At 44.7% G+C, this 26,392-nt stretch overlaps 1 protein-coding gene across 1 annotated transcript in view; it reads right to left on the bottom strand.

Moving 5' to 3' along the window:
- kctd7 (potassium channel tetramerization domain containing 7) overlaps positions 1–23,193 on the bottom strand; it is a 38,295-nt gene extending 15,102 nt beyond the window's left edge. Inside the window, exons 1-3 of the mRNA XM_070858101.1 lie at positions 22,910–23,193; positions 2,521–2,690; positions 895–1,073 (exon numbers count right to left, since the gene is read on the bottom strand). Coding sequence (XP_070714202.1) covers positions 895–1,073; positions 2,521–2,690; positions 22,910–23,035 — 475 coding nt within the window. The 5' untranslated portion in view covers positions 23,036–23,193. The remainder of the gene's footprint in view (positions 1–894; positions 1,074–2,520; positions 2,691–22,909) is intronic.
- Between the last annotated feature and the right edge of the window lie 3,199 nt (positions 23,194–26,392).

Genomic DNA, 26,392 nt, shown 5'->3' with positions numbered 1-26,392 from the left:
AGTACTTGCCAATGAGCTTCGATTCTGTGAAGATATCTGTTTCGTGTTGTCGCTCGTGGATATGAAAGCCTGGGCTATCGTGATGGGATCTAGGGATTCGGCAGACAGCAGTTTGCAAAGAATGACCTCGTGGCCAATTCCAAGCACGAAAAAGTCCCGCAACATTTCCCCCAAAGATCCTGAAAATTCGCACTGTCCTGCAAAGTATCTTAGGTCGGCGACAAAGCTCGCCACGTTCTGGCCCTTGGAGCGTTGGTGCGTGTAAAAGCGATACCTAGCCATTAAGATGCTCTCCTTCGACTTGAGGTGTTCCCGAACCAGCGTGCACAGCCCTGTGAAAGTCTTGTCCGATGGTTTATCCGGTGCCAGCAGATTTTTGAGGAGGCCATATATCGAAGACGCACATACGGTGAGGAGAATCGCCCTGCGCTTGACCGCCGTCTCAGCCTTGTCCAGTTCGTTGGCCACGAGGTACTGGTCGAGACGTTCAATGAAGGCTTCCCAATCGCCACCCTCAACAAATTTCTCAAGAATACCAACGGCAGCCATTACCGCGTGAAAGTTCGTGATCCATTACTCGTCGCCAATTTGTTATGTTCAGAATAACTCCACAAGACTGTATTGTAAGCTCAAACTGTTGTGACCTTGGTCTCTTTATTCAGATTCCAGAGTGAGGAAGCAGCGTGGTGGATTATCTTTTATACCTGCTTGCTCAGAGTGCACAGGTGACCCTTAGGTCTCCCACAGGTGTGCCCCCTGGTGGCAAGTCTTACATATTGGTGAGGTATACGTACATACATAACAGTGTTCATGTTTGTACGTTTACTGGGGTCTTTGCCATTAACTGCTTTTACAAGAAAAGTAGAAAAAATATGACTGCATAGTTAGCATTACCTTTGTAATAAGGCAGCAAGTCTAAAAACGCCTTCCTGACTTTTTCACTGGCCAAGGGCTGCACCTCATCAAGACATTCGAGAAGTGGTCCAATAGAATAATACTGTGCTTCTTTGTAAACTGTTCTCACGCGCTCACGAGGTGGAAGGTCATCATTCCGTAAAAAATTGAGAATGTCTCTGAAAAGAGAAGGAAGGTAATATATTAGCTCAGTGTATGGTAATGTCCATATTAGTATAAGGTCCTGGCAGCATAACATTTACGAACAATTAATTATTTTACTTCTGCTTCACATAACATCTACTGCACTTAATGTTGTCAGTGTTCGAATATCACTGTTGGTGTTAAATGTGATTCAAAGTGCAACATTTGCATAAGTGCAATGTACTTCAACATATATTTTTCCCAAATCTTCCCTCATCTTCACCCAAGGCTGGTAACTCATTCCAGGCTATGGTTGTATGGACACCAGCAGCCTTTCATTATTATTAATAATAATAACTTTTATTTATATAGCGCCTTTAATATTGTAAATTGTTCCATTGCCTCATCTAAGTCTTCTTCAAGCATGAGGCTACATAGTGTGTCATAGGAACAGGAGTAGGTCACTCAGCCTCTCAAACTTGATCCAGCATTCAATTGGGCTGATCTGTACATAACTCCATTTACCCACCTTGATACTCTTACCCAACAAGCATCTTACCCAACAGTCTTGAACATTTCAATTGACCCAGCATCCACAACCTTTTGGGAGAATGAGTTCCAGATTATACTACCATTCACATGAAAAAATGCTTCCTGATTTCACTCCTAAATGGCCAAGCTCTAATTTTAAGATTATGGATTCCCCCACCAGAGGAAATAGTTTATCTGTTGTAACATGTTTTTATTTTAAACATTTCAATTGGATCATCCCATAACCTTCTAAACTTGAGGAAATTGACAAGCCAATTTTATGAAACCTGGCCTCATGATTTAACTCTGTAAGCCTTGAAATCATTCTGGTGAATCTGGGCTGTACCCCTTCCAAGGCCAATATAGCAATCCTGAGGTGTAGTGTCCAAAACCGAATGCAATTCCCCAGATGGTATATGACCAAGGCTCTGTACAACTGAAGCATCATATCCTCACTTTTCAGCATGCTACTTGATCACATGGACATCACAACCAAGCCTATTTCTGTCCACATGCATGCATTTTCCAGCAAGTATCAGTGGATAGTAATGAGGAGAAAGAACCCTTTAACCCCAACATATTACGGTTAATTGTAGTACCTCCACTGCCATCCCAGCTAGGATCAGCTAGCTCAATAACAACCATGGATCACACTCGGCACCATCTGGGTTTGTGTTACCGTGGAGTGCAGTTACCAAAAGAGCTATCATGGGAACTACCAATCTATATTTCCAGTTATCATCCTTATATCTAATGTTGCTAACATACCTTTTAAATGTATATATTTTTTTATTTACAATATATTGCTACAATATTTGTACAACGTTCAATTCAACTTATTTATTTATTTGTATCTGGCACTTTTAGATTTAACATATTGAGCAATATTACAGTAGTTAGTGGTTTTCTTTAATAAGATATTTCAAAAACAATTATGATAACATTACCTACCCAAAGTAGGTCCCATCTCTGTCAATAAAGAAACGTCCCTCTGAATCTGTGGGGATATGATGTCGGCCACTGAACATTGCTGCAAGCATTGTGTCTTCATAGCGCCTCAAAGTGGACAGTCTTGTAGTAAAATACATGCCTCCTACATTCAGCGGAACAACCTCTGGGAACTGCCAAGGCAAAGAGTAACACTGTTGGAAAACACTTCAACTATCCCGATAGTTTTCTGACCTGCGAGCAAAAACTACATTTTCTTCCGTGACCGAATACATTGTAAATTCAAACTAGCAAATCGTCTGCTGCACTTTGTGGTATCATCTGGCTCACATAGTGGTACACTTTAGCTGATATAATGTCAACCTACTTATGATCATGACAATATAGTAATATTGTAGCTTTCAATTGAATAATCTGAGTACAACTCAAATAATATTCATCAGCATATTTCTTTCTCACAGATAAAATGTAAAGATGTAAGCTGCCCCAGTGGCTGAGTTTATACTGGATTCTCCAGTGAGATTGACAAGGAGAATTTCCAGGAATGACATTTTGTTAAAAAACAATAATAACTTGCATATGCGTTTGTGAGCTTGAGGGATCAGCTTGTTCTTCACCCTCATCCTTCTTTTCTGCCTCAACTTCTGCATTTTCTTGTGAGGTCAAGAGATCTATAGCATTATAATACAAGGGTGAAATGAATATAATGCATGGGCACTGGGAACACAAGCACTCAGGTTGATGATGATTAGTCTTCAGGGTTCCAATGAGGACTTCTTAGTTTTGGGGTTTTCTCATGACCAGGTCTGTTAATTTGGAATAGGGTAACTAACGCTCAGCTGTCATAGAGCCTCTGATTTTTTTGTTAAACCGAAACCTCATCTGCCCTCTGAGGTGGGCATAAAAGATCCCATATCACTATTCGAAGAAGAGCAGGGGTGTTATCCCCGGTGTCCTGGCCAATATTTATCCCTCAACCACCATCACTAAAACAGATTATCTGGTCATTATCAGCTTGTGGGAGCTTGATGGGCACAAATTGGCTGCCGCGTTTCCTACATTACAACAGTGACTACACCTCAAAAAGTACTTAATTGGTTGTAAAGCACTTTGAGATGTCCTGAGGTTGTGAAAGGTGCTATATAAAAGCTTTCTCGAACTCCCTCCCTAAACCCTTCCAGCATGCTACCTTCCTGCCTACCTTTAAAAGCCTCCTTAAAGCCTATTAATTTGACCATACTTTCAGGCATCCTAACTCTCCCACTACCACTGCATTCCTATTTAAAGTGCTTGATGTTGTTGTGTCTTGGCCAACATTTATCTCTCATCCAACACCTAAAACAGATGATCTGGTCATTTCGTTAATTGCTGGTTATGGGAGCTTGCTGTGCACAAACTGGCTGCCGTGTTTCCTCCACTACAACAGTGATTACACTTCAAAATGTACTTCATCGGCTGCAAAGTGCTTTGGGATGTACTGAGGTCATGAAAGGGACTATATAAATGCATGTCTTTCTTTCTTCCATGCAAGTTCTTCCCAAGCAAGTCTATCGTCAGGTCATTAAATTTCTTATGGCACTAAAGTTTCTTGCAGGAGTTGGAGGAGGTGGCACTAACAGGCAATGCATCTCTTTCCAACTTGCTGCTGCCATTAACCAAATTATCCACTTCCCTCTTCCTCCAAACAAACTGTCCCTTCTTCCCCTTATTTCTCCGAGCAATACCTCCAACTTACCATCATCAAATTTCCTAGATCTTCCTACTATCTTTTGGTTGGCTAACTTCTCCAGTTGGCTCCTCAGGATGTTATACATTTGATATTTTAAATTGGGTCACTGGTCATGAATTCTTGTCACCCTTTGCACTCCTGCCCATTGTCCGGGCTGACTTAAACACAACATCACATTCCACATGTATGCTGACGACACCCAGCTCTACCTCACCAACACCTCTCTCGACGCCTCCACTGCCTTTGATTTGTCATGCTGCTTGTCCAATATTCAGTATTGGATAAGCAGAAATTTCCTCCAATTAAATATTGAGAATACTGAAGCACTGTCTCCATTCCCTAGCCAGCGACTCCATCATTCTCCATGACCACTGTCTGAGGTTGAACCAGACCATTTGCAACATTACCATCCTATTTTACCCCGAGATGACATCCTTCCCATCACCAAGACTGCCTACTGCCACCTCCGTAACGCTACTCACCTCTGTAACATCGCTCGTCTCCACCTCTGCCTCATCTTATCTGTTGCTGAAACCCTCATTCTTGCTTTTGTTACCTCTCGACTCAACTATTCCAATGCTCTCCTGGATGGCCTTCCACCTTTCCCAGTTTATGTTTGTTTATTCAATTTTAGTTTCAGAGATTAACCTATTAATGGATCTCTTGTGGTGTCACCTTCGGGAGTCAAGATCAAGTGTACTTGATAGATGAAGTGGGCTTAGAAGTCAGGAGATATTTGGAGCAGGGCATGCAGATGCAATTCAGTTCCCATTTTAAAATTATAGCTTCTGTCCTTATTTTTATATTGCTGTTATAAATTCCTATATCCGCCTATGTAAGCTTGTCATTCTGCAGTTACACCTTCCTGCCAGTGGTGCAACTGGCCCACCTTCACTAGCATGAAGGTGTAATTTCAACATAACAAGCTTACATAGGCAGTGTCCGTAATAAATGTAGACACAGGGAGCCCGAAATGAACCGTCCCTTACTGCGGAGTTTGGGCGGTCGAGTGAAAAAAATCGATTGGCCACCGCAGTCAGGTTCTTTTCCCTCCCCGAGCTAAATTCAGCTCGGGGAGGATTTCAGCGGTGTTCACTTCCACCGGAAACAGCGCGGTAAAGCTGCAGTAAGGGAGGGTATCCAGCGGTGAGCTCTGCAGCATGCGGGCCGCTGGAAAGGGACTACCACAGTGAAATTCACCGAGGAAAAGGTAGGACTTTTCCCGGCAGTGCCCCCACGAGGTTTTCGATGTGGTGCTCGAACACGACACCACTGGGGCCCTTTGGTCGGTAAAAAGTTTTATTACTTATTGTTTTTATTTCATTTTCCAGCATGCATCTGCAGTATTTATCTTTTCATATAGTTTTATTAATTATTAGTGTTTTTATTTCATTTTCCAGCATGCGCAGTATTTATCTTTTTATTAATTGTTTTGGCTCCATTAAACCTGCTGAGTGCTGCTCAGAGGTTTGCACATACCCCCGTACTTTTGTACAACTTTCAAGTATGACTCTTTAGTGGAGGCCTGTGGGCTGCAGAGACCTGCTTGGCAGGGTTCACCCTGAGGATGGGAGGAGTGTTGGGAGGGTGACACCTGGTACACCTGCTCAGAAGCAGGGCGGCACGCAGGAGAAGGCATCGCCATCAGCACCGTGCAGACAGGCAGCGGGCAAGGGAGGCAGCAGCCATGATTCGTTCATTCTGTGCCAGACCTGTGTGCCCACCATCTTCACCAGCCCGAATCAGGTTTGCGGCTGGCTGCTTGGGTCAAGGGATATACCCCTGTCCACATGGCTGCTCGCACCTCTGCAGAACCCCAGGACAGTGCCAGAGCATGCATACAATGATGTTCATTGTGCCATCAGGTGCATCATCGAGCAGTACATAGGCATCCTTAAGCATAGATTACAGTTCCTGGACCGTTCTGGTGGCACCTCAACAGGTCTCCATAATTATCGTGGTCTGCTGCATGCTGCATAACCTGGCCATCTTGAGGGGACGAGCCCCTGGAGGTCGAGCCAGCAGTATCACCTGAGGACGAGGAGGCATAGGAGGAGTAGGAGGAGGAGGAGGATCCCCGTCGCCCCCAGAGCTAAGAGGCGTCGACCCATCACCACCCTGGAAGGGCTGGGTGCAGACTGGCCAGCACCCTCCTGGTCAGTGCGTCCTCACATATATGGAGGTGCCTGACACCCCCCATCCCCTGCAATCTCCCTCCATGCATTATGTACTGCCTGTCTGCCAGGTCTTCCCACGCCAGGAAACAGTATTCTTCTTCTGTCCTCCACACCATCCATCAGTGTCTCCAGCTCCATATCAGCGAACCCGTTGGCTCTCCTTGCACCTCTTACACCAGCCATCCTTCCAACCTCCTTCCCCCCTCAGGGCTTGATGCAAACCCTGGCCTCCTGAATGCTGAATTTCTCAGTGGTGATAACGCTCAAATTAAGACCGCCACAATGCTGAAAAATCCACTTTGGAAGGGTTCATTAGCGCTGGAACCCATTTGTTCACTTTTTAAGCTGAATATGAGGTGGCTCAGCCACAAAAAACTTTCAGCGCTAATGGGCTCAAAAAGGTGGGGGAAGCACCAGCTTTCCAGCGGGACTGAATTTTGGGCCCAGGAACTTATAAAGGAAAAGGTTGACTGGAAGTGTACACAGGCACAATTTGTTAAATGTATTATATAGAATTGCAGAATAATTTCAACATATTTCAATATTTCAACATATCTCCTGCTGATTGATCTGAGCTTAACATCCTGCCTTCTCACATGTTTCTCTATCTCAATAAATATGTCTAGTTTTTCACGTGAAACCATTTATACTGTTCCATAGTTTACTGTGCTTTGTGTAAAACCGTCAACATGAGTTCCCCCACTACTAATTTTCAAATTATATCCTAGTTTCTGAACAATTTGCCTCGATCGACTTTATTGATCCCCATTATAATCTTGACCACCTCAAGCTCTCTTTTCCAATTTCCTTTACCTTTTCATAGAACTTTGGGTACACTTACACTTGAAGTTTAGTGTTGAGGTAAATACCAGAGGCCCAAGTGTCAGCTGTGACGCAGTTGGTAGCACCCTTGCCTTTAGGTCACAAGGTTGGGGGTTCAAGACCCACTCCAGAGACTTGAGGACAAAAAACTAGCGCAGTACTGAGGGAGCGCTACACTATCGAGGGTGCCGTCCTTCAGATGAGACATTGGGCCCAAATTTCGGCCTGAGTTGCTCCTGTTTTTTTTGGAGCAACTGGTTTAGAATGGAATATCTTAGAAATTGCAATTCTCGGCATTTAGTTTGCTCCAGTTCTAGTCAGTTAGAACAGTTTCACTTTGGAGCAGAATTTATTTTTCAAAAGGGGGCGTGTCCAGCCACTTACACCTGTTTTGAAAGTTTAGGCAGTGAAAACTTACTCCAAACTAACTTAGAATGGAGTAAGTGAAGATTTTTGTACGCTCAGAAAAACCTTGCCTATACTTTACAAATCAGGCGTAGGTTACAAATTAGGCGTAGGGAACGGGGGGGGGGGGGGTGGTGAAGGGAAGTAATTGAATTCTACAATCATTCAACAGTCATACTTATACAAATAAAGATCCAACCTGAATAAAAATTTATAAAGAAAGCAAAGATTAAATATTCCATGTTCCTACCTGTATGAAGCAGCAGCAGCCATCGAGCTGCGGTGCTTCAGGCAGGCCTTCCTTCCATCAGTGGCTGGACGGCAGCCGAAGAAAGAGCAAGCAGCTTTCGAGCTGCAGGGGACTGAGGCCATTTGGCCACGCGATAGGGGCGGCGTCAGTGGCTGGACGGCAGCCGAAGAAACAGCAAGCAGCTTTTCCTCTCGTCCCTTTAAAAATGGCCGAGTGCCAATGTTTATGTGCCACTGCGCGGCAGGGTTGCCGGCACAACGTTGCCTTATTTAAATTAGCCCGGCCCACCACTACTTGTAGAATTGGCGCGAGTCTGTTGCTTCGCACCCCCCCCCCCCCCCCCCCCCCGCTGTTCTGTGTGCGCCGCGCCAAGCTGCTGAAGACCTGCAGGGAGCCGGAGAGTTTGCAAGTATTTTTTCGGCGCACTTTCCAACGCGAAAAACGGGCGTCCAGGTCGGGGCTGCGCCGTTCTAGGCGCGGCCCAAACTTGGGCCCCATTAAATCAAGGCCCCGTCTTCTCTCTCAGGTGGATGTAAATGATCCCATGGCATTATTTCGAAGAAGAGCAGGGGAGTTATCCCTGGTGTCCTGGCCAATATTTATCCCTCAATCAACATAACAAAAATAGATAATCTGGTCATTATCACATTGCTATTTGTGGGAGCTTTCTGTGTGTAAATTGGCTGCCGCGTTTCCTGAATTACAACACTTTGAAAAGTACTCCATTGGATGTAAAGTGCCTTGGGATGTCCTGTGGTTGTGAAAGGCGCTATATAAATGCAGATCTTTCTTAATAGATTTATTTCTCTATTGAGGCTGTATACACAATATAACTGTCGCATCAGTGGGAAACAAAATGATTTTACATTGACTAATGTTGTAATATAAATGCATCCTTAGATTCTGAAACCTGGCATCAACACTATTACTCGCGTTGCAACTTCTCAAGGGCAATATACTGTATAGTGTGGTAACTAATACGATATACAAGTGTCCCAGACTAGGGGCTAGAACCTCCACTTTTTTTGCATGCTTAACGCCCACTTAACGCCCATTTTACCGCTGAAATTACGTATAATGCCCAGATATCGCCCATTTTGGCACAAAATGGAAACTGATGGACATTTTTCGGAAACTTATCGGCGAGTGTTACTTTCCCCATGTGCTTAACGCCAAGAAAAATATTACCGCTCGCCCATTTTTTGGGGGCGGAATCAGCAGAATGGGCAAATTCAACGCCCATAATATCGCCGAGCGCTATTTTCCGCACGGAATTAACGCCGAGATTCAATATTAACGCCCGCCCACTGTTTTTTGTCGTAAAAGGCATATTTACCCAAACTAGCGGCCATGCAGATCGCCCGTCGTCAATTTCACCACCTCACACACCTATCGCCCACAATATCGCTCGCCCAAAAAAACGCCCACAAAAAGTGGAACTAACCGGAACGAATCACAGCGTTATGGACGCCATGTTGTAGATCACATGTCGCATCCTTTAAAAGGCTGCTGTGCTTCAACCTCGGCGGAGTTTGGATGTATGCTGCAGGTCGTCGGAGTCGATGTGAACATCTCTAAAAACATCTTGACCACACTGTGACCGGTTGGAATTGAAGAGGTGTGTTCGTCGGGACATTGTTTGTGAGCAATCGGTGGAAAACAGAGAGCAATGGGGCCTGCCCTTTCTCACCCTCTCTTGGTGACCAAATACATGCAGCAGACTCGACATCGCCGAAGGAACGCTCCACTGCATTATGTGCCCAATGAACGAAGTGACAGACAGATGAGGAGGACCAGACGTTACACCCCTTGCAAGTACAAGGAGAAGCATTCTTACCTCGACTTGCCCGACACGACCTGCAGTCTGACAGCACCATCAGAACTGCACTGTCCGTCGAGGTCAAAGTCACCACGGCACTGTCGTTCTACGCCTCGGGTTCTTTTCAGGCCACAGCTGGCGACATTTGCGGACTTTCTCAGCATGCCACACATCGCTGCATTAGACAGGTCACTGAAGCCCAGTACACACGCAGGAGGGACTTGACCAGGGAGGCACAGAGTGAGAGGGCTCTAGGATTCTCCAGAATTGCAAGCTTCCCCAAGGTGCAGGGAGCAATAGGCTGTACATCACGATGCGGGCACCTTTTCAGGATGCTAAGGTTTTCAGGACCCGCAAGGGATTCCATTCCCTGAATGTCCAACTGGTTGTCGACCACCAGCAAATTATACTGGCAGTGAATGCTCAATTTCTGGGCAGCATCCATAATGCTCACATCCTGCGTGAGAGCACTGTATCTGAGTCACAAGGGGTCAATACTGGATGCTTGGGGACAAAGGATATGGCCTTGCCACCTGGCTGATGACCCCCCTACATGACACCCACACCGAGGCCGAGAGGCGATACAATGAGAAACATAGAAAGTAGATGTAGGAGTAGGCCATTCGGCCCTTCGAACCTGCACCACCATTCAATATGATCATGGTTGATCATGCAACTTCAGTACCCCTTTCCTGCTTTCTCTCCATACCCTTTGATCCTCTTTAGCCGTAAGGGCCACATCTAACTCCCTTTTGAATATATCTAACGAACTGGTCTCAACAACTTTCTGTGGTAGAGAATTCCACAGGTTCACAATTCTCTGAGAGAAGAAGTTTCTCCGCATCTCGGTCCTAAATAGCTTAACCCTTATCCTTAAGACTGTGACCCCTGGTTCTGGACTTCCCCAACATCGGGAACATTCTTCCTGCATCTAACCTGTTCAATCCTGTCAGAATTTTATATGTTTCTATGAGATCCCCTCTCATTCTTTTAAATTCCAGTGAATATACGCCTAGTCGATCCAGTCTTTCTTCATATGTCAGTCCAGCCATCCCGGGAATCAGTCTGGTGAACCTTTGCTGCACTCCCTCAATAGCAAGAATGTCGTTCCTCAGATTAGGAGACCAAAACTGCAAGCAATACTCAAGGTGTGGTCTCACCAAGGCCCTGTACAACTGCAGTAAGACCTCCCTGCTCCTATACTCAAATCTGCTTGTTATGAAGGCCAACATGCCATTTGCTTTCTTTACTGCCTGCTGTACCAACATGCCTACCTTCAATGACTGATGTACCATGACATCCAGGTCTCGTTGCACCTCCCCTTTTACTAATCTGACACCATTCAGATAATAATCTGCCTTCCTGTTTTTGTATTCAAAGTGGATAACCTCACACTTATCCACATTATACTGCATCTGCCATGCATTTGCCCACTCATCTAATCTGTCCAAGTCCCCCTGCAGCCTCCTAGCATCTTCCTCACAGCTCACACTGCCACCCAGCTTAGTGTCATCTGCAAACTTGGAGATATTACATTCAATTCCTTCGTTTAAATCATTAATGTATATTGTAAATAGCTGGGGTCCCAGCATTGAACCCTGCGGCACCCCACTAGTCACTGCCTGCCATTCTGAAAAGGACAGAGAGCCATAGAGCAACTCGCAATATCATGGAGAAAACCATTGGAGTGCTGAAGCAGCACTTTAGATGTCTACCCCTCAGGAGGAGAGCTCCAATACCACCCTGAGCAGGTAGCTCAATTCGTGGTGGTGTGCTCCATGCTACACAACCTGGCTATCAGGAGGGGACAAGAATTGCCCGATGAGTCTGACAGTCCACCTCACCAGTGAGAGGAAGAGGAGGACGAGGAGACGGATGCTGTCATCGGCCCAGACAATCAGCCTTATGTCAGGAGCTCATCAATGATCGCTTTGCCTGAAAGAACGTTGGTGTTATTTACAAGGCTGACACACTGCTGGGTGTGCAGGTCATACATCAATGGTGGGCATCACCTTGGTGACCGTTAAAGTTTAAGTTGATTGAAGTTAAGTGTGATTATACCCTTTGATGTTAAGGAATCACCAGTGTGTAATGATGCAGCTATCTGAGCCAATGTGCTACAAGGATTTGTTAAATAAAAAACATTTAAACCGAACATTAATCTGAAATCATCAGTATTTCTGTACAAACCAACCCGTCACCTCCCCCCCCCCACCCCTCACTTCTCCTCCCCACCTCTACCCCTTCCCCTCCTGACTTCAAGCTGCCTGGCCGAGGAGGTCCCCAGGCGATGCTTCATTGTGGGGAAGGGGGGTGGGGGGAGGCGACGGCCGAACCGCTGCTTGGACGGATACGGGAGAGGATGGTCCCGAGGTGGAATGTGCTCCGAGCCATAAGGAAGATGTTGCTGCTGGCTCTCATGTGGTTGGCAATGGGGGTGCGTCGCTGTGGGGTGCAGTGCAGCGCTCCGGGACCACAAGGAGCCCTCAGCCACCAGTGTTCCTGGCTACCAGCTCCAGGGCCTCCTCCATCCCTTCCATGTTATTTCTTATTTGTTGGACAAAAGCTCGGTGCCAACTATGTTCTTGGTGCTTAGTAGGCTTTTTGCTGCTGGTGAATCTCCGTCGTTCCTCCCACAACAGCCAAACAAGCACACACCACAGCCACACACACTTTCAGTGCCTCTGAGCTCCCTCTCTCTCTGTTTCCTCTTCTGCGCATGTCATGATGACCCTTGACCTCCTGAATCGCGGAAATCGAGCGTTGCCATGCTGTTGCTAAGGACGCCCATACTTTACGGCAGAAGGTCAAAAAAATGTAACGCGACCATCCATTTGATATCGCTCGAGGTAACGCCCATTTTCAAAAATGTAAATTAGGTGTTTTGAGACTGGGCGGGAAGCCAGCAATCTGAAAACCCTTTTTTAACACCCACGCCGGAAATAATGCCCATTTTTGGGCGATAAGCCCAAAAGTGGAGGTTCTAGCCCAAGGTCTTTTTTAAGTAGGAACATAGGAACAGGAGTAGGCCATTCTGCCTCTCGAACACCATTCAATTAGATCATGGTTGATCTGTATCTTAACTCCATCTACCCGCCTTGGTTTCGTAACCGTTAATACCCTTGCCTAACAAAAATCTATCAATCTCAGTTTTACATTTTTTTATTGGGGGGAAATGTTCCAGATTTCCACTACTCTTTCTGTGAGGAAATACTTCCTGTCATCACCCCTGATTGGCCTCGCTCTAATTTTAAGGTCAGAAGAATGAGAGGGGACCTCATAGAAACGTTTAAAATTCTGACGGGGTTAGACAGGTTAGATGCAGGAAGAATGTTCCCAATGTTGGGGAAGTCCAGAACCAGGGGACACAGTCTAAGGATAAGGGGGAAGCCATTTAGGACCGAGATGAGGAGGAATTTCTTCACCCAGAGAGTGGTGAACCTGTGGAATTCTCTACCACAGAAAGTTGTTGAGGATAATTCACTAAATATATTCAAAAAGGAGTTAGATGAAGTCCTTACTACTAGGGGAATCAAGGGGTATGATGAGAAAGCAGGAATGGGGTACTGAAGTTGCATGTTCAGCCATGAACTCATTGAATGGCGGTGCAGGCTAGAAGGGCCGAATGGCCTACTCCTGCACCTATTTTCTATGTTTCTATGTTTCTATGTTTTCTATGCTCCCTTGTTCTGGACTCCCCCCCACCAGAGGAAATCGTTTCTCTCTATCTACGCCATCAAATCTTTTAATCATCTTAAACACCTCAGAGATCAGCCCATAATCTTCCATAGTCAAGGGTATACAAGCCTAGTTTAAGCAACCTAGCCTCATAATTGAACCCTTTGACGCTATATCATTCCGGTGAATCTGCGTTACACCTCCTCCAAGGCCAATATATCCTTCCAGAGGTACGGTGCCCAGAACTGAAGGCAGTATTCTAGATGGGGTCTGACTAGAGCTCTGTACAGCTGTAACCTAACTTCCATCCCTTTGTATTCCAGCCCCTTTGAGATAAAGGCCATTAGCCTTTTAACATTATTTTTTGTACTTGTCCACTTGCCTTCAGTGATTTCTGTACATGGACCCCTAAATCTCTCAGGTCCTCCAAAGTTCCTAGCTTCTCACCTTTTAGAAAATACTCTGATCTATTTTACTTAGGTTCAACATGGATGACTTCACACTTCCCAACATTGAACTTCATCTGCCTCAGTTTTACCCCCTCACTTAATCTATCAATATCCCTCTGCAAAATTCTGCTCCCATCTACACTATTTATTGTGCCACCTAACTAATTGTCATCAGCGAATGTTTTCGCTTTCATCTAAAGCATTTATAAATATAGTGAAAAACTAAGGCCCCAGTACAGATCCTTGGGTGACAGCACTAGTCACATCCTGCCAATTTGAGTATATACCCATTATCCCTTCTCCATGTCTCCTACCGCCTAAACAAACCCTTACCATTGTCAAGCAGTTGCTTCCAATTCCATACACTCTCATTTTTGTTAGAAGACTCTTATGTGGAACCTTATCAAATGCCTTCTGGAGGTCCATATAAATAACACCCATCGGCACTCCCTTATCTATTATGTTCGTTACCTCCTAAAAACTGCAACTAGGTTCGTTAGACATGACTTAAATGGAGAGTACTTAAGCAGAGTGTTATATTTGGGAATTTGGAAAGAGTGTGAATTTCTGGTAAGTATTGTGTAAGTTGTAGCTGTAAAAAGTGAAATTTAGTTTAACATTTTGATTTTAAACTAGATCTTTAAAAACTGTAGTTCACAGAAGCTGCCTGTCAGTGGCAGTTAACTGTCAGTCAGCTGTAAGTGCTTGTCTTGAATAGGTGCTAATCACTGAGAGCAGGGAGCTGAGTCAACTCTGGTAACTTGGGTGAGGCTTTATATGTTTTAAAGTTTAATTTGTTTTAATTGCCGGTTTTAGTGGCCCCCTCCCCTTTTATAGGGGGCACGTGTGTATATATATATCTGTGGTTTTACTGCCCAAAAAAAACAAAAAAAAAACATAAAAATCACCAAAAAAAAAACTTGGGTGAGGCTCCGAGGGTATAAAGGTAAACAGGTCTGCAGAAGCACGGAGCAATCCGCACAGTGTCTTAAATGGAGTGCACTTAAACAGAGTGTTTTATTTGTGAATTTGGAATGAGTGGGAATTTGGAGAAGAGGGGAAAGGAGTTCCTGCTTTGTGCTTAATAATAACTTTTATTTGTATAGCGCCTTTAACATAGTAAAATGTGTTGTGCTTTGTGTTACAGGTGACTAACCCATGCCTTAATCTAGATCAAGTAAGTAGTCAAGAAATTAAACTGTAAACTATGTTACTTAAATACAAATTTAATTAACTTTAATTAAATAGAACAAGGTCATATAGGGATGGCAGTGCAGGTGGTGTGCCGTAACTGTGGCATGTAGAAGTTTGTGGAGAGCATTGTGCAAACAACCACATTTGCAGTAATTGCATGCATCTTGAGGAGCTTCAACTCCAAGTTGTTGAGCTGGAGTCTGAGGTGCAGACATTGCGGGGCATCAGGGAGGGGGAAGAGTTACCTGGACACTTTGATCCAGGAGACAGTCACACCCCTTAGTGGTACAGGTCTGGTTAGTGATCAGGGACAGGATTGTGTGACTGCAACTCAGGCAGGTAAGGGGACCCCAGACGCAGTGCTGGTGAAGCCTCTGCATTTGTCCTTATCCAACAGGTATGAGGTTCTTGCTGCCTGTGTGGATGAGGACAAAGCCTGCAGGATGGATGAGCAAGCTGACCATGACACCATGGTGGATGAGGCCAGTTAAGTGGGGGGGAGTGAAAGGGAATGTAATTGTAGTAGGGGAAAGTTTAGGGATAGATACTGTTCCCTGCCACCGAGGTCAGGAGTTCCAAAGGTTGTGCTCATCTCCTCGCGGCTGGAGATGAGCTTGGAGTGCGAAGGGGAGGATCCATTTGTCATGGTCCATGTAGGAACCATAAGGTCCCTATATGACCTTGTTCCGCTGAGTTTGAAGGGCTGGGGTCCAAATGAAAAAGAACCTCAAAGGTAATAATGTCTGGATTGTTACCTGAGCCACGTGCCAGTTGCCTTAGGCATAAGCAGATTCGAATGTTAAATACGTGGTTCGAAGAGTGGAAGGCAGGCGTTTTGCTTCATGGGGCACTGGCACCAGTACTGGGGAAAGAGGCTGCTGTTCCGTTGGGACGGGGTCCACTTAAACCGGGCTGCAACCAGTGTCCTGGCGAATCGAGTAACTAGTGCAGTAGATAGGGCTTTAAACTAATGAAGGGGGAAGGGTGGTTGGGAGGATTCAGGAAAGAGTAATGTCAAGACTCCAGAGCATAGCAGAGTTTTGGGTAAAAATAAGGGGTCAGGAAGGAACAGAGAGTAATAAAGGAATGGGGCATCAGTGACTAAGGTGACATCAGGCAAAAATAGAAAAAAGTCAAAGTTTTTAGGGCTGGATTTTCAGCTCTCCTGCTCTCCATTTTTTGCCCCAGAGCAGCAGCAATGGCGGCAGTGAGGTGTTTAGGCCGGGCAGTCAGCCTCCAGTGCCCCACAGTGATCCTCGGGTCCGGTTTAGCGGCAGGGCTGAGCAGCACCCCGCCTGGAAAAGCTGCACATGGTGTGCAACGCGCCGGTTACAACACTAGCACGAGTTTGCGCTTCAATCCAACCCATACGTTGTGAAGCACACCTCGTACAGACTACCTGGGAAATCAGGTGGTCCAACGATCCTGATAGCAAAGATGTAAGTAATGGACTCCTAAGGGAAGTGTGATTGTTTTTTCTTTTAATTTTTTTTGTGATTTGTGTTGTGGTGACGTGGGCAATGTTTTGGGAATGTTTTTGTGGGATTTTATTTTCCCCCCCCCCTGCCCCCCAGGGGTGTCTCGGAGCGCTCCCAGTCTGGCTCTTTAGCTCGAGTGTTTCCCATCCTAATGCCCGAAGACAGGTATACAACGCCTCCCTTAGTGCTGTGCCCCCTGACCCAGGATCCAGCTGCCCAAACTGAGGCGCAAACTGTTCCCAGGCGCTAACTTTCCTGCTCCGCTGCCATTAATGCCCCTAAAACATCAAAGCTGAAAATCCAGTCCTATATCTGAGTGCGCGAAGCATTCGCAACAAAATAGATGAATTAATAATGTAGATAGAAATTAATAGATTTGATCTAAATAGCCAATACGGAGACATGGTTGCAAAGTTATCAAGGTTGGGAACTAAATATTCCAGGATACTTAACTTTTAGAAGAGATAGGCAAAATGGAAAAGGGGGGGGTAGCTCTGATAAAGGATGGGATAAAGACAGTAGAGGAAAACGATCTTAGCGCTGAAAATCAAGAAGTAGAATCAGTTTAGATGGAGTTAAGAAACCGCAAGGGGCAGAAAACATTGGTGGGAGTTCTTTAGAGGCTCCCAAACCTTAGTTGTAATGTAGGGCAGGGTATAAATCAGGAAATTAGAGACTATGGGCTCAATTTTCCCCAAAGCATTTTTTTGGCATACTTGAAGAGTTATGCCCGATTTTTGGCGGCCTAATTACGCCAAAAAAAAAGATTCTAAGTTTCCCCACTGGATTTCTTCATTTTGGCCTAACCCGACCTTTAGTTTTGGGCATGGAGCCTTGATCTATGCCAAAATGATCAGCTGCCATGGTAACCAGGGACACAATGCGAGCTGAGGCTTCAAAGCCAGCTCCCAACACATTAAGAGAATTGAAAAACACTTAGCAGCAACTTACCTCCAACCTTGCCCGGTCCGGTCCCATTCTCGGTCCCCATTCTCCCGGTCCGGTCCCAGGGACACAATGCGAGCTCTCTCTCTCTCTCTAACCGGGGACCGAGAATGGGACTGGACATCCTTCCTGTGTGTGTGAACCAGGGACCGAGAATGGGACTGGACAGCCTTCGGGCGGGGTTGGAGGTAAGTTGCTGCTACATGTTGTTCAATTCTTTTAGTGTGTCCGGGCACTGATTTCCTTATCTCTAGGGAAGGTTTTTCAGCAGAGGCCACATATGCTGAACTGGAGTAACTCTCAGCTGGCCAAACTTCCCTAATTAGCGTAGGTGGCAGGTTACGCCCCCTTCGGCTGAAAAAAAAACTGAGCTAAAAAAATCGTAACTAACTGAGTTACATTGGTGCAAACTGATTGGGGAAACTGGTTTTTCAACTTAGGCCAAAAAGAGCAGCCTGCTCGAGAAAAAAAAACCGGCACAAATTACTGGGGAAAATTGAGCCCTACATCCAAATGCGTGAAGCATTCGCAACAAAATAGATGAATTAATAGCGTAGATAAAAGTGAATAGGTTTGATCTCATATTCATGTGGGGACGTGGCTGCAAGGTAACAAGGGTAATAAGGTAATCATGGAGGACTTTAATCTACATATAGACTGGGTAAACCTAATTTGCAGTAATAGTGTGGAGGATGAGTTCATGGAATGTATACAAGATAGTTTTCTAGATCACTATATTGAGGAACCAATGAGGGAACAGGCTATTCCAGATCGAGTATTGTGCAATGAAAAAGAGTTAATAAATAACCTTGTTGTAAAGGGACCTTAAAGGATGAGTGACCATAATGATACAATTTTATATTGAGTTCAAACTATGGTCTTAAACATAAACAAATCAAACTACGAAGGTATGAGGTGCAAGTTGGCAAAGGTAGATTGGGATACTATATTAAAAGGTATAATGATAGACAAGCAATGGCTAGCATTTAAAGAATTAATACATAATTTACAACAAATATACCTTCCTTTTAAGGCACAAAAATCCCATGGGAAAAGTGGTCCAAGTGTGGCTAACAAGAGAAATTAAAGATAGTATTAGATCAAAGGAACAGGCTTATAACGTTGCCAAAAATAGTAAGCCTGAGGATTGGGAGGATTTTAAAATTCAGCAAAGGAGGACCAAGAAACTGATATGGAAAGAGAAAAAATATGAGAGTAAATTAGCAAGAGGCATAAAAACAGATTGTAAACATTTCTACAGGTATGTAAGTAGGATGGGATTAATGAAGGTAAAAGTGGGCCCATTAGAGACAGAGACAGGAGAAACTATAATGGGCAATAAGGAAATGGCAGAGACATTAAACAAATACTTTGTATCTATCTGTCTTCACGGTAGAAGACACAAAAAACATTCTGGAAATAATGGGGACCAAGTATCTAGAGAGAATGAGGAACTTGAAGAAATCCGTATAAGTAAAGACATAGTATTGAAGAAATTAATGGTACAATGTGGCAACAAATCCCCTGGACCTGATGACCTGCATCCTAGGTTTTAAAAGAGATAGCTGCAGAGATAGTGGATGCACTGGTATTAATCTTCCAGAATTCCCTAGATTTTAGAACAGTCCCCAAGGATTGGAAGGTAGCAAACATAACCCCACTATTTAAGAAAGGATGAACTATAGGCCAGTTAGCCTGACATCAGTAGTAGGCAAAATGCTAGAATTATTAGGGACAGGGCACTTAGAAAATCGTAATATGATTAGGCAGAGTCAACATAGTTTTATGAAAAGAAAATAGTGTTTGACAAATCTGTTCAAGTTTTTTGAAGATGGAACTAGTAGGATGGATAACAGGGAATCAGTGGATGTAGTGTATTTGGATTTTCAAAAAGAATTCGATAAGGTATTACTCGAGGTTATTACACAAAATTAGGACTCATGGGATTGGGTATAATACATTGGCCAAAAGCCAGAGAGTAGGAATAAATGGGACTTGTTTGGGTTAGCAGGCTGTAACTAGCAGGGTACTGCAAGGATCACTGATTAAGCCTCAGCTATTTACAATCTATATTAGTGAGTTAGATGAAGGGACTCAGTGTAACGTATCCAAGTTTGCTGATGACACAAAGTTAGGTGGGAAAGTAAGCTGTGAGGAGGACGCAAAGAGGCTGCAGAGAGATATAGACAGATTGAGTGAGTGAGCAAGAACATGGCAAATGGAATACAATGTGGGGAAGTGTGAAGTTATCCACTTTGGTAGGAAAATAAATGTATTTTTTGAATGGCGAGGGACCGGGGGAACCTTACATGAATCACAGAGAAAGTTAACATGCAGGTGCAGCAAGCAATTAGGAAAGCGAATGGTATGTTAGCTTTTATTAAAAAGGGATTAGAGCATAAGAGTAAAGGGGCCCGAGATTCAGTACCACTGGAAAGCTGGTGCTCCCCCTACCTTTTTGTGGCCATTAGCGCTGAAAATATTTTGTGGCTGGGCCGCCCCATATTCAGCTTCAAAAGTGAACAAATGGGTTCCAGCGCTAATGAACCTTTCCAAAGTGGATTTTTCAGCGGTGTGGCTGTCTTAATTTGAGCGTAATCACCACTGAGAAATTCAGCATGCAGGTAAGGGTTTCTAATGAGCAAGGCAAGGGTTTGCAGCAAGCTCTGAGGGGGGGGGGGGGGGGGGCGGGGGGAAGAAGGTTGGAAGGATGGATGGTCTAAGAGGTGCAAGGAGAGCCAACTGGTTCATCAATATGGAGCTGGAGACCCTGATGACCGGTGTGGAGGACAGAAGAAGAATACTGTTCCGTGGCGTGGGGAGACCTGGCAGACCGCCAGTACATAATGCATGGAGGGAGATTGCAGGGGAGGTCGGGCACCTCCATATATGTGAGGATGCACCCTCCCAGGAGGGTGCTGGCCAGTCTGCACCCGGCCCTTCCAGGGTGGCGATGGGTCGACGCCTCCTAGCTCTGTGGCGGCGGGGATCCTCCTCCTCCTCCTGCGCTCCTCCTCCTCCTCTTCCTGAGGTGGTGCTGTTGGCTCGACCTCCAGTGGCTGTCCCCTTATGATGGCCAAGTTGTGCAGCATGCAGCAGACCATGATGATTATGGAGACCCGTTGAGGAGAGTACTGCAAGGTGCCACCAGAGCGGTCCAGGCACCGGAATCTCTGCGTAAGGAAGCCCATGCACTGCTCGATGATGCACCCGGTGACACAATGAGCATCATTGTATGCATGTTCTGGCGATATCCTGGGGTTCCGCAGAGGAGTGAGCAACCAAGTGGACAGGGGATATCTCTTGTCCCCAAGCAGCCAGCCGCAATCCTGATTCGGGCCGGTGAAGACGGCGGGCACACTGGTCTGGCGCAGAATGAACGAATCATGGCTGCTGCCTCCCTTGCCCGCTGCCTGTCTGCACGGTGCTGATGGCGACGCCTTCTCCTGCGTGCTGCCCTGCTTCTGAGCAGGTGTACCAGGTGTCGCCCTCCCAACACTCCTCCCATCCTCAGGGTGAACCCTGCCAAGCAGGTCTCTGCAGCCCACAGGACTCCACTAAAGAGTCAGACCTGAAAGTTGTACGGGGGTATGTGCAAACCTCTGAGCAGCACTCAGCAGGTTTAATAGAACCAAAACAATTAATAAAATTATATGAAAAGATAAATACTGCGGATGCTGGAAAATGAAATAAAAACAATAATAATTAATAAAACTTTTTACCTACCAAAGTACCCCAGCGATGTCGCGTTCGAGCACCGCATCGCAAACCTCACAGGGACACTGCCGGGAAAAGTCCTACCTTTTCCTCGGTGAATTTCACTGTGCGAGTCCCTTTCCAGCGGCCTGCACGCTGCAGAGCTCACCACTGGAAACCTTCCTTTACTGCGGCTTCACTACCGTTTCCAGAGGATGTGAACACCGCTGAAATCCTCCCCGAGCTGAATATGGCTCGGGGAGGGAAAAGTACCCGACTGCGGTGGCTGATCAATTTTTTCGATCGACTGCCCAAACTCCGCAGTAGCCGTCCCTTCGGGTCAGTGAATTTCGGGCCCAAGAAGTCTTGCTACAATTATTCAGGGCATTGCTGAGGCCACACCTGGAATACTGTGTACAGTTCTGGTCTCCTTACCTAACGAAAGACATACTTGCTTGAGAGGGAGTGCAATGAAGGTTCACTAGACTGGTTCCTGGAATGAGGGGATTGCCCTATGAGGAGGGATTGATTAGACTAGGCCTATATTCCTTAGCGTTTTAAAGAATGAGAGGTGAACATATACAATTCTTAAGGGGCTTGACAGGGTTAATGCTGAGAAGATGTTCCTTTAAGGGATATGGGGATGGTGCGGGAAGGTGGAGTTGAGGTAGGAGATCAGCCATGATCTTGTTGAATGGCGCAGCAGGCTTGAAGGGCCAAATAGCCAGCTCCTATTTCTTATGTTCTTATGACTAACCCTTTACAGATGTTAGACTAATAGGTCTATAATTTCCTAGTTGATCTCTCCTACCCTTCTTAAATAATGGAGTGGCATTGACAATTTTCCAAGCCAAGTAGGCAATTCCTGAATCAAGAAAGTTTTTTAGAAGAGCATGACTAGAGCATCTATAATTTCCTCACTTATTTATTTTAATGTCAACTTTTTTGGACATAGAATATATTGTCACAGCATATATTTACCATAAACGTTATAAATTCTAAGCACAAAATTCTTAAAAAATAAATATCAATAGTAACTAAAACACATTGTTCAAAATGCATGAAATCACACAACTTGGCATGAAAGAATGTCTGTCACGGCATTAGTAAATTAGTGTCCTTGTGATAATAAAGTTAATGGTTGATGATCCTCATTAACACAGCAGGGTGAACATCTTGTCAGGTCTGTATTTGCATTGGTGTTTCCCCTGGTGTCCTTTTATCCGAAACCGTGAAGTGTCCTGCCCAGAAATCGATTCTATTTTGTAATTTAACATTCACAACATGTTCAAAGGCGACGCAGGCTTTCATTAACAGAGTCAGGGATAATGAAACTAAATCAAAAATATTAAACAATTATTAACTTTCACAGTCACCATATGACAAAACAAAGGCGGAAAGATTACAGATGTCTTAACAATCCCATTTCAGGTCAAGCTGAGCTGCTGTCGACAATGAGAACCTCCGAGATTGACAGTGAGCACATCGAATGGTTAGGCAGCATCGCCCCGCTGCTTTTTCACAGGACAAGGAAGAGGGAAGTGGGCCAGTAAGAACGCGGCTTTATGGTCACAACCGCTGGAGGTAGTTGTGTATGTGGAACGCCGTTTACCTCCGGAGCCTGATCGACCCTGGAGGAATGGGGATTATTGGAGAGGGATACATTCACCGGGGTAGCCCCTCACCACTAAAAGAATGCGGACCATTGGGGCCAGCCCAAGTATCCCCAGCCCAGCAGGTCCCTTCTTACCTCTTGCACAGTCAGTGTATTCGCAGGTCGGTTGGCAGCTGGCTTCTTCACCTCGTCTTCGGAATCGGAGCCCGACATTGTATCATCCGACTGTTGGCTTCCCTTGTGTCCTGAAATAACCACCATCACTCTCGCCTTGTGCAATGTAAAAAGCTACAGTTGCAAAAATAAAAAGGGGAAAGTTACTTCCTAGTGGCTGCAGCTCATTTTGCGATGCCCCACCTCCTTTGTATCTGCATCGACGGGTGGCACCAGATTGCAATTGTATTAACGGTCTGCCTGCTGCACAATGAATCTGCTGGGATTCCTATAAGACGTTGTGCTAACCCGCTGGATGTGTACGGCGCAGTCGCAGTCGCATACTCCCAGCCCCTGTTTCCAACGTGCTGCGTTTCATGTACTGTACTGGGAAGAATCTTAAAGCTACAGTGCATCGCAGGAAAATAACCATTGCAATATTATCAACAGCATGCAGCAATTCCATTCACTCCCTGTCCCCCAATACATTGCATTTAAATCTTCATGATTGCCTAGATCAATAGATTTTGTTTGGTAGGGGTGGCAAGGGCGATGGAGCTAAGGTGGGTAAATCAGGCTCGAGGGGCTGAATGACCTACTCCTGTTCCACTGTTCCTAAACATTTTTACATTGGCTTCGCCAGACCTTACAATTGCTTCAGTTTTAAGTACCACCTCAGGCCCTTCAATCTTCCTCTGACTGACCACCTGTGGGTTTCCTCCATCAGAGCGTTCAGCTGTCACTGCCCTTTTAGTGTCAGCCGTGGCTCATTTTAGCACTCCTGTCTCTGAGTCAGAAGGTTGTGGGTTCAAGCCCCACTCCAGAGACTTGAGTACATAATCTTGTATTTATATAGCGCCTTTAACATAGTGAAACATCCCAAGGTGCTTCGCAGTAGTAATACAAGATTTTTAAAAATTGACACCGAGCCACGTAAGGAGAAATTGGGGCAAGTGACCAAAAGGTCAAAGAGGTAGGTTTTAAGGAGCATCTTTGTTATGTCCTAGGATACTCTGATAATGACTCCACGAGGCAATGTGTTGTACTTGAACTGTAGTGACCTTAGTCCTTTATTGATAACTCCAGAGTGAGGTTCACACCTGGTGGCCTGCCTTTTATACTAGGTCAGGCACACCTGTACAGGTAACCTACAAGTCTCCCACTGCGGTGCACATCTTGTAATAGTACAAACAGTAACCATGTAGGATACATGACATCACTCTTCCCCAAGCCTTTAGTGCAAATCACCTCTGCATTGACTGTGCTCTGGGCTTAGCTCTATCTGGTTGACCCTTGGCGGGTCGTTTCAATCTTGGGTGAGTGGTTGGTGTTTTGTTGGCAGTAGAGTGCTGGTGGTTGCTGTTTGTGTGTGTCCATGACCACTCCATTCTCCCCCTCCCACCCCCGCCACATGTAGATTATGCTGGAGGTTCATTGCATATTTAAAGTGGTTTGGGACAATTTATACATTGAAGACCTTGTCCAAATGCAAGTTGTTTTTTCAGCCCACTGTGACCACAACATATTCCTGCCAGTCTGGCTTGGAGCCAAACCTGGCCAGTTTGGTCAGCTCGTGCCTATTTCCTAGCCTCTGTGGCCCATTACCTGTCAAAACTAGTTTTGAGCACTAAAGGCATGTTATGCTGTATTTATCAACTGTATCCTCAACTACAGTTGGCAAATGGAGTAAAAATGCAAATAGTGACAATAACCAGTTTTAGGCTGTCAATGGGCAAGAAAAGCCAGAAATCAGTTTGGGTGGGTTCTACCAGCTGAGAACAGGCGTCTTATTCTAGCCACCTTTTAAACAAATTTCTTTTAGCTGATTGGCAAACATTTTGCGTTCATAAAAGAACAACAAATTAGAACTCTGTTGATGTGAACTAAAAGATAAATCTACTGTAAAAAAACTTATTTTCAAAATCCTTTCAGCTTTACTTTTAATCTCTAAGTGAAATATTACAATGTTGAAAATAATGTTTTTACATCATAAAGATATTAAAACTTATATACTTCACAATAATATTGACGCAAACTTGATGTGCCAATTGAATTGTTTCTATGTTGCAACATTCTGCGATTCCATGAGCACATTTTATTCATCCCACAGCAACAGGATTCCTCTCTCTAGGCTCCTCTACCCTCAAATGGGAATCTCTCTTCCCCCTTTTTCCATAGCCTGGCTGTAATAGAGTATGAGTCTCTCTCGCCCTCTCCAGAACAGAGTCTCTTCCAGTGACAAGAGCTGTAAAAGACTGTAGGACAAAAAGAAGGTAAGATTATTTTAAAAAAATATCACGGAACATGGTTAAATAGTTGACATTCCTTTTACAAACCATTGTTAAAACAGATTCCTTAAATTATTTTAAAAGAGAATTAGATAGTTGCTTGAAAAAGAGTATGAAATGATATGGGGAAATGAACTGTTGGGTGGGATGAGACTCGAGGGGTAATTCCATGATCTGAGTTCCCAGATCAAAGGGTTACAATGTTAGAGTCCCAATCCTCTAACCCAACCATCTCCTGAGAGCACCTCCTTGCTGGGAGCACAGAATTATCCCTTAGGCGGATTGAATGGAAAACAGATGCAGACTAAATTGGCCAGTTTCTGTTTTTTTTAAGGTTAAGTGTGACCCTAAGCGGTGGGTGTTGGCAGGCAATTTGGATGCAGCAAAGCCAAGCCCATTTGTGTCTTCTTTGTGTCCACAGAGGTAAATTTTCTAGTCAGAGGTTAATGGTCACAAGCAAAAATGTTAGCAGATTATTTTCATTCCCTATCCCGGGGATATTAAAGTTAATTGTAGTGACTCCAGTGCTTTTGATTTACTGTGGGTAGATTCACATTAAGAGTTTTAACTGTTTAATGATATTCATAGGATTTTAGGAATTATATAACATAGCTTGATCTGTCTGTAATGCACAATTAACTGTTTATTATTTTTTAATAAACTATTCACGAACAAAAAGACCTGAGTTTAGGGTACAAATACTTCTGAGTATCTCACTAATAAAGGCCTTTGCTAGAGCAAAATGTGAAGTATATGCAGAAGTTTATACTGCAGTGTTTTCATATTTTCTGGTATTAGTATTGAAAGAATTAAACACAAGTTTTAAGAAAAAGCAGATGTACAGTTGGCAAACGACACCTTGCTGGGATTGTGAAATGAGACCCATAATTTCTAGGTTCAATTTGCGACTCTAATTCTGTGTTCAGCTGCCAGCTAGCCCTAGAAAGGGGCACCGACATGCAAAGATAGAAGTTATCCTCACACAGTGGCAGAAAAGGACCCTAACCCTGCAGTACCAACCGTTCACTCAGGAAGAGTCTTAAGGTTCTAATCACTGACACCTTTAGTTAGTTGCCTTTACCATTCAATGAACCAGTCATCTGCTCATGTGCCCAACACATTGCAAAAAAACAGAATTTCTGATTGCCCTCAGCGTTACATCAAGACGATGTAAAGG

Source organism: Pristiophorus japonicus, chromosome 16, assembly GCF_044704955.1.
Source record: "Pristiophorus japonicus isolate sPriJap1 chromosome 16, sPriJap1.hap1, whole genome shotgun sequence".
Taxonomy (NCBI): Eukaryota; Metazoa; Chordata; class Chondrichthyes; family Pristiophoridae; genus Pristiophorus; species Pristiophorus japonicus.
This window is presented reverse-complemented; position numbering and strand designations above follow the sequence as displayed.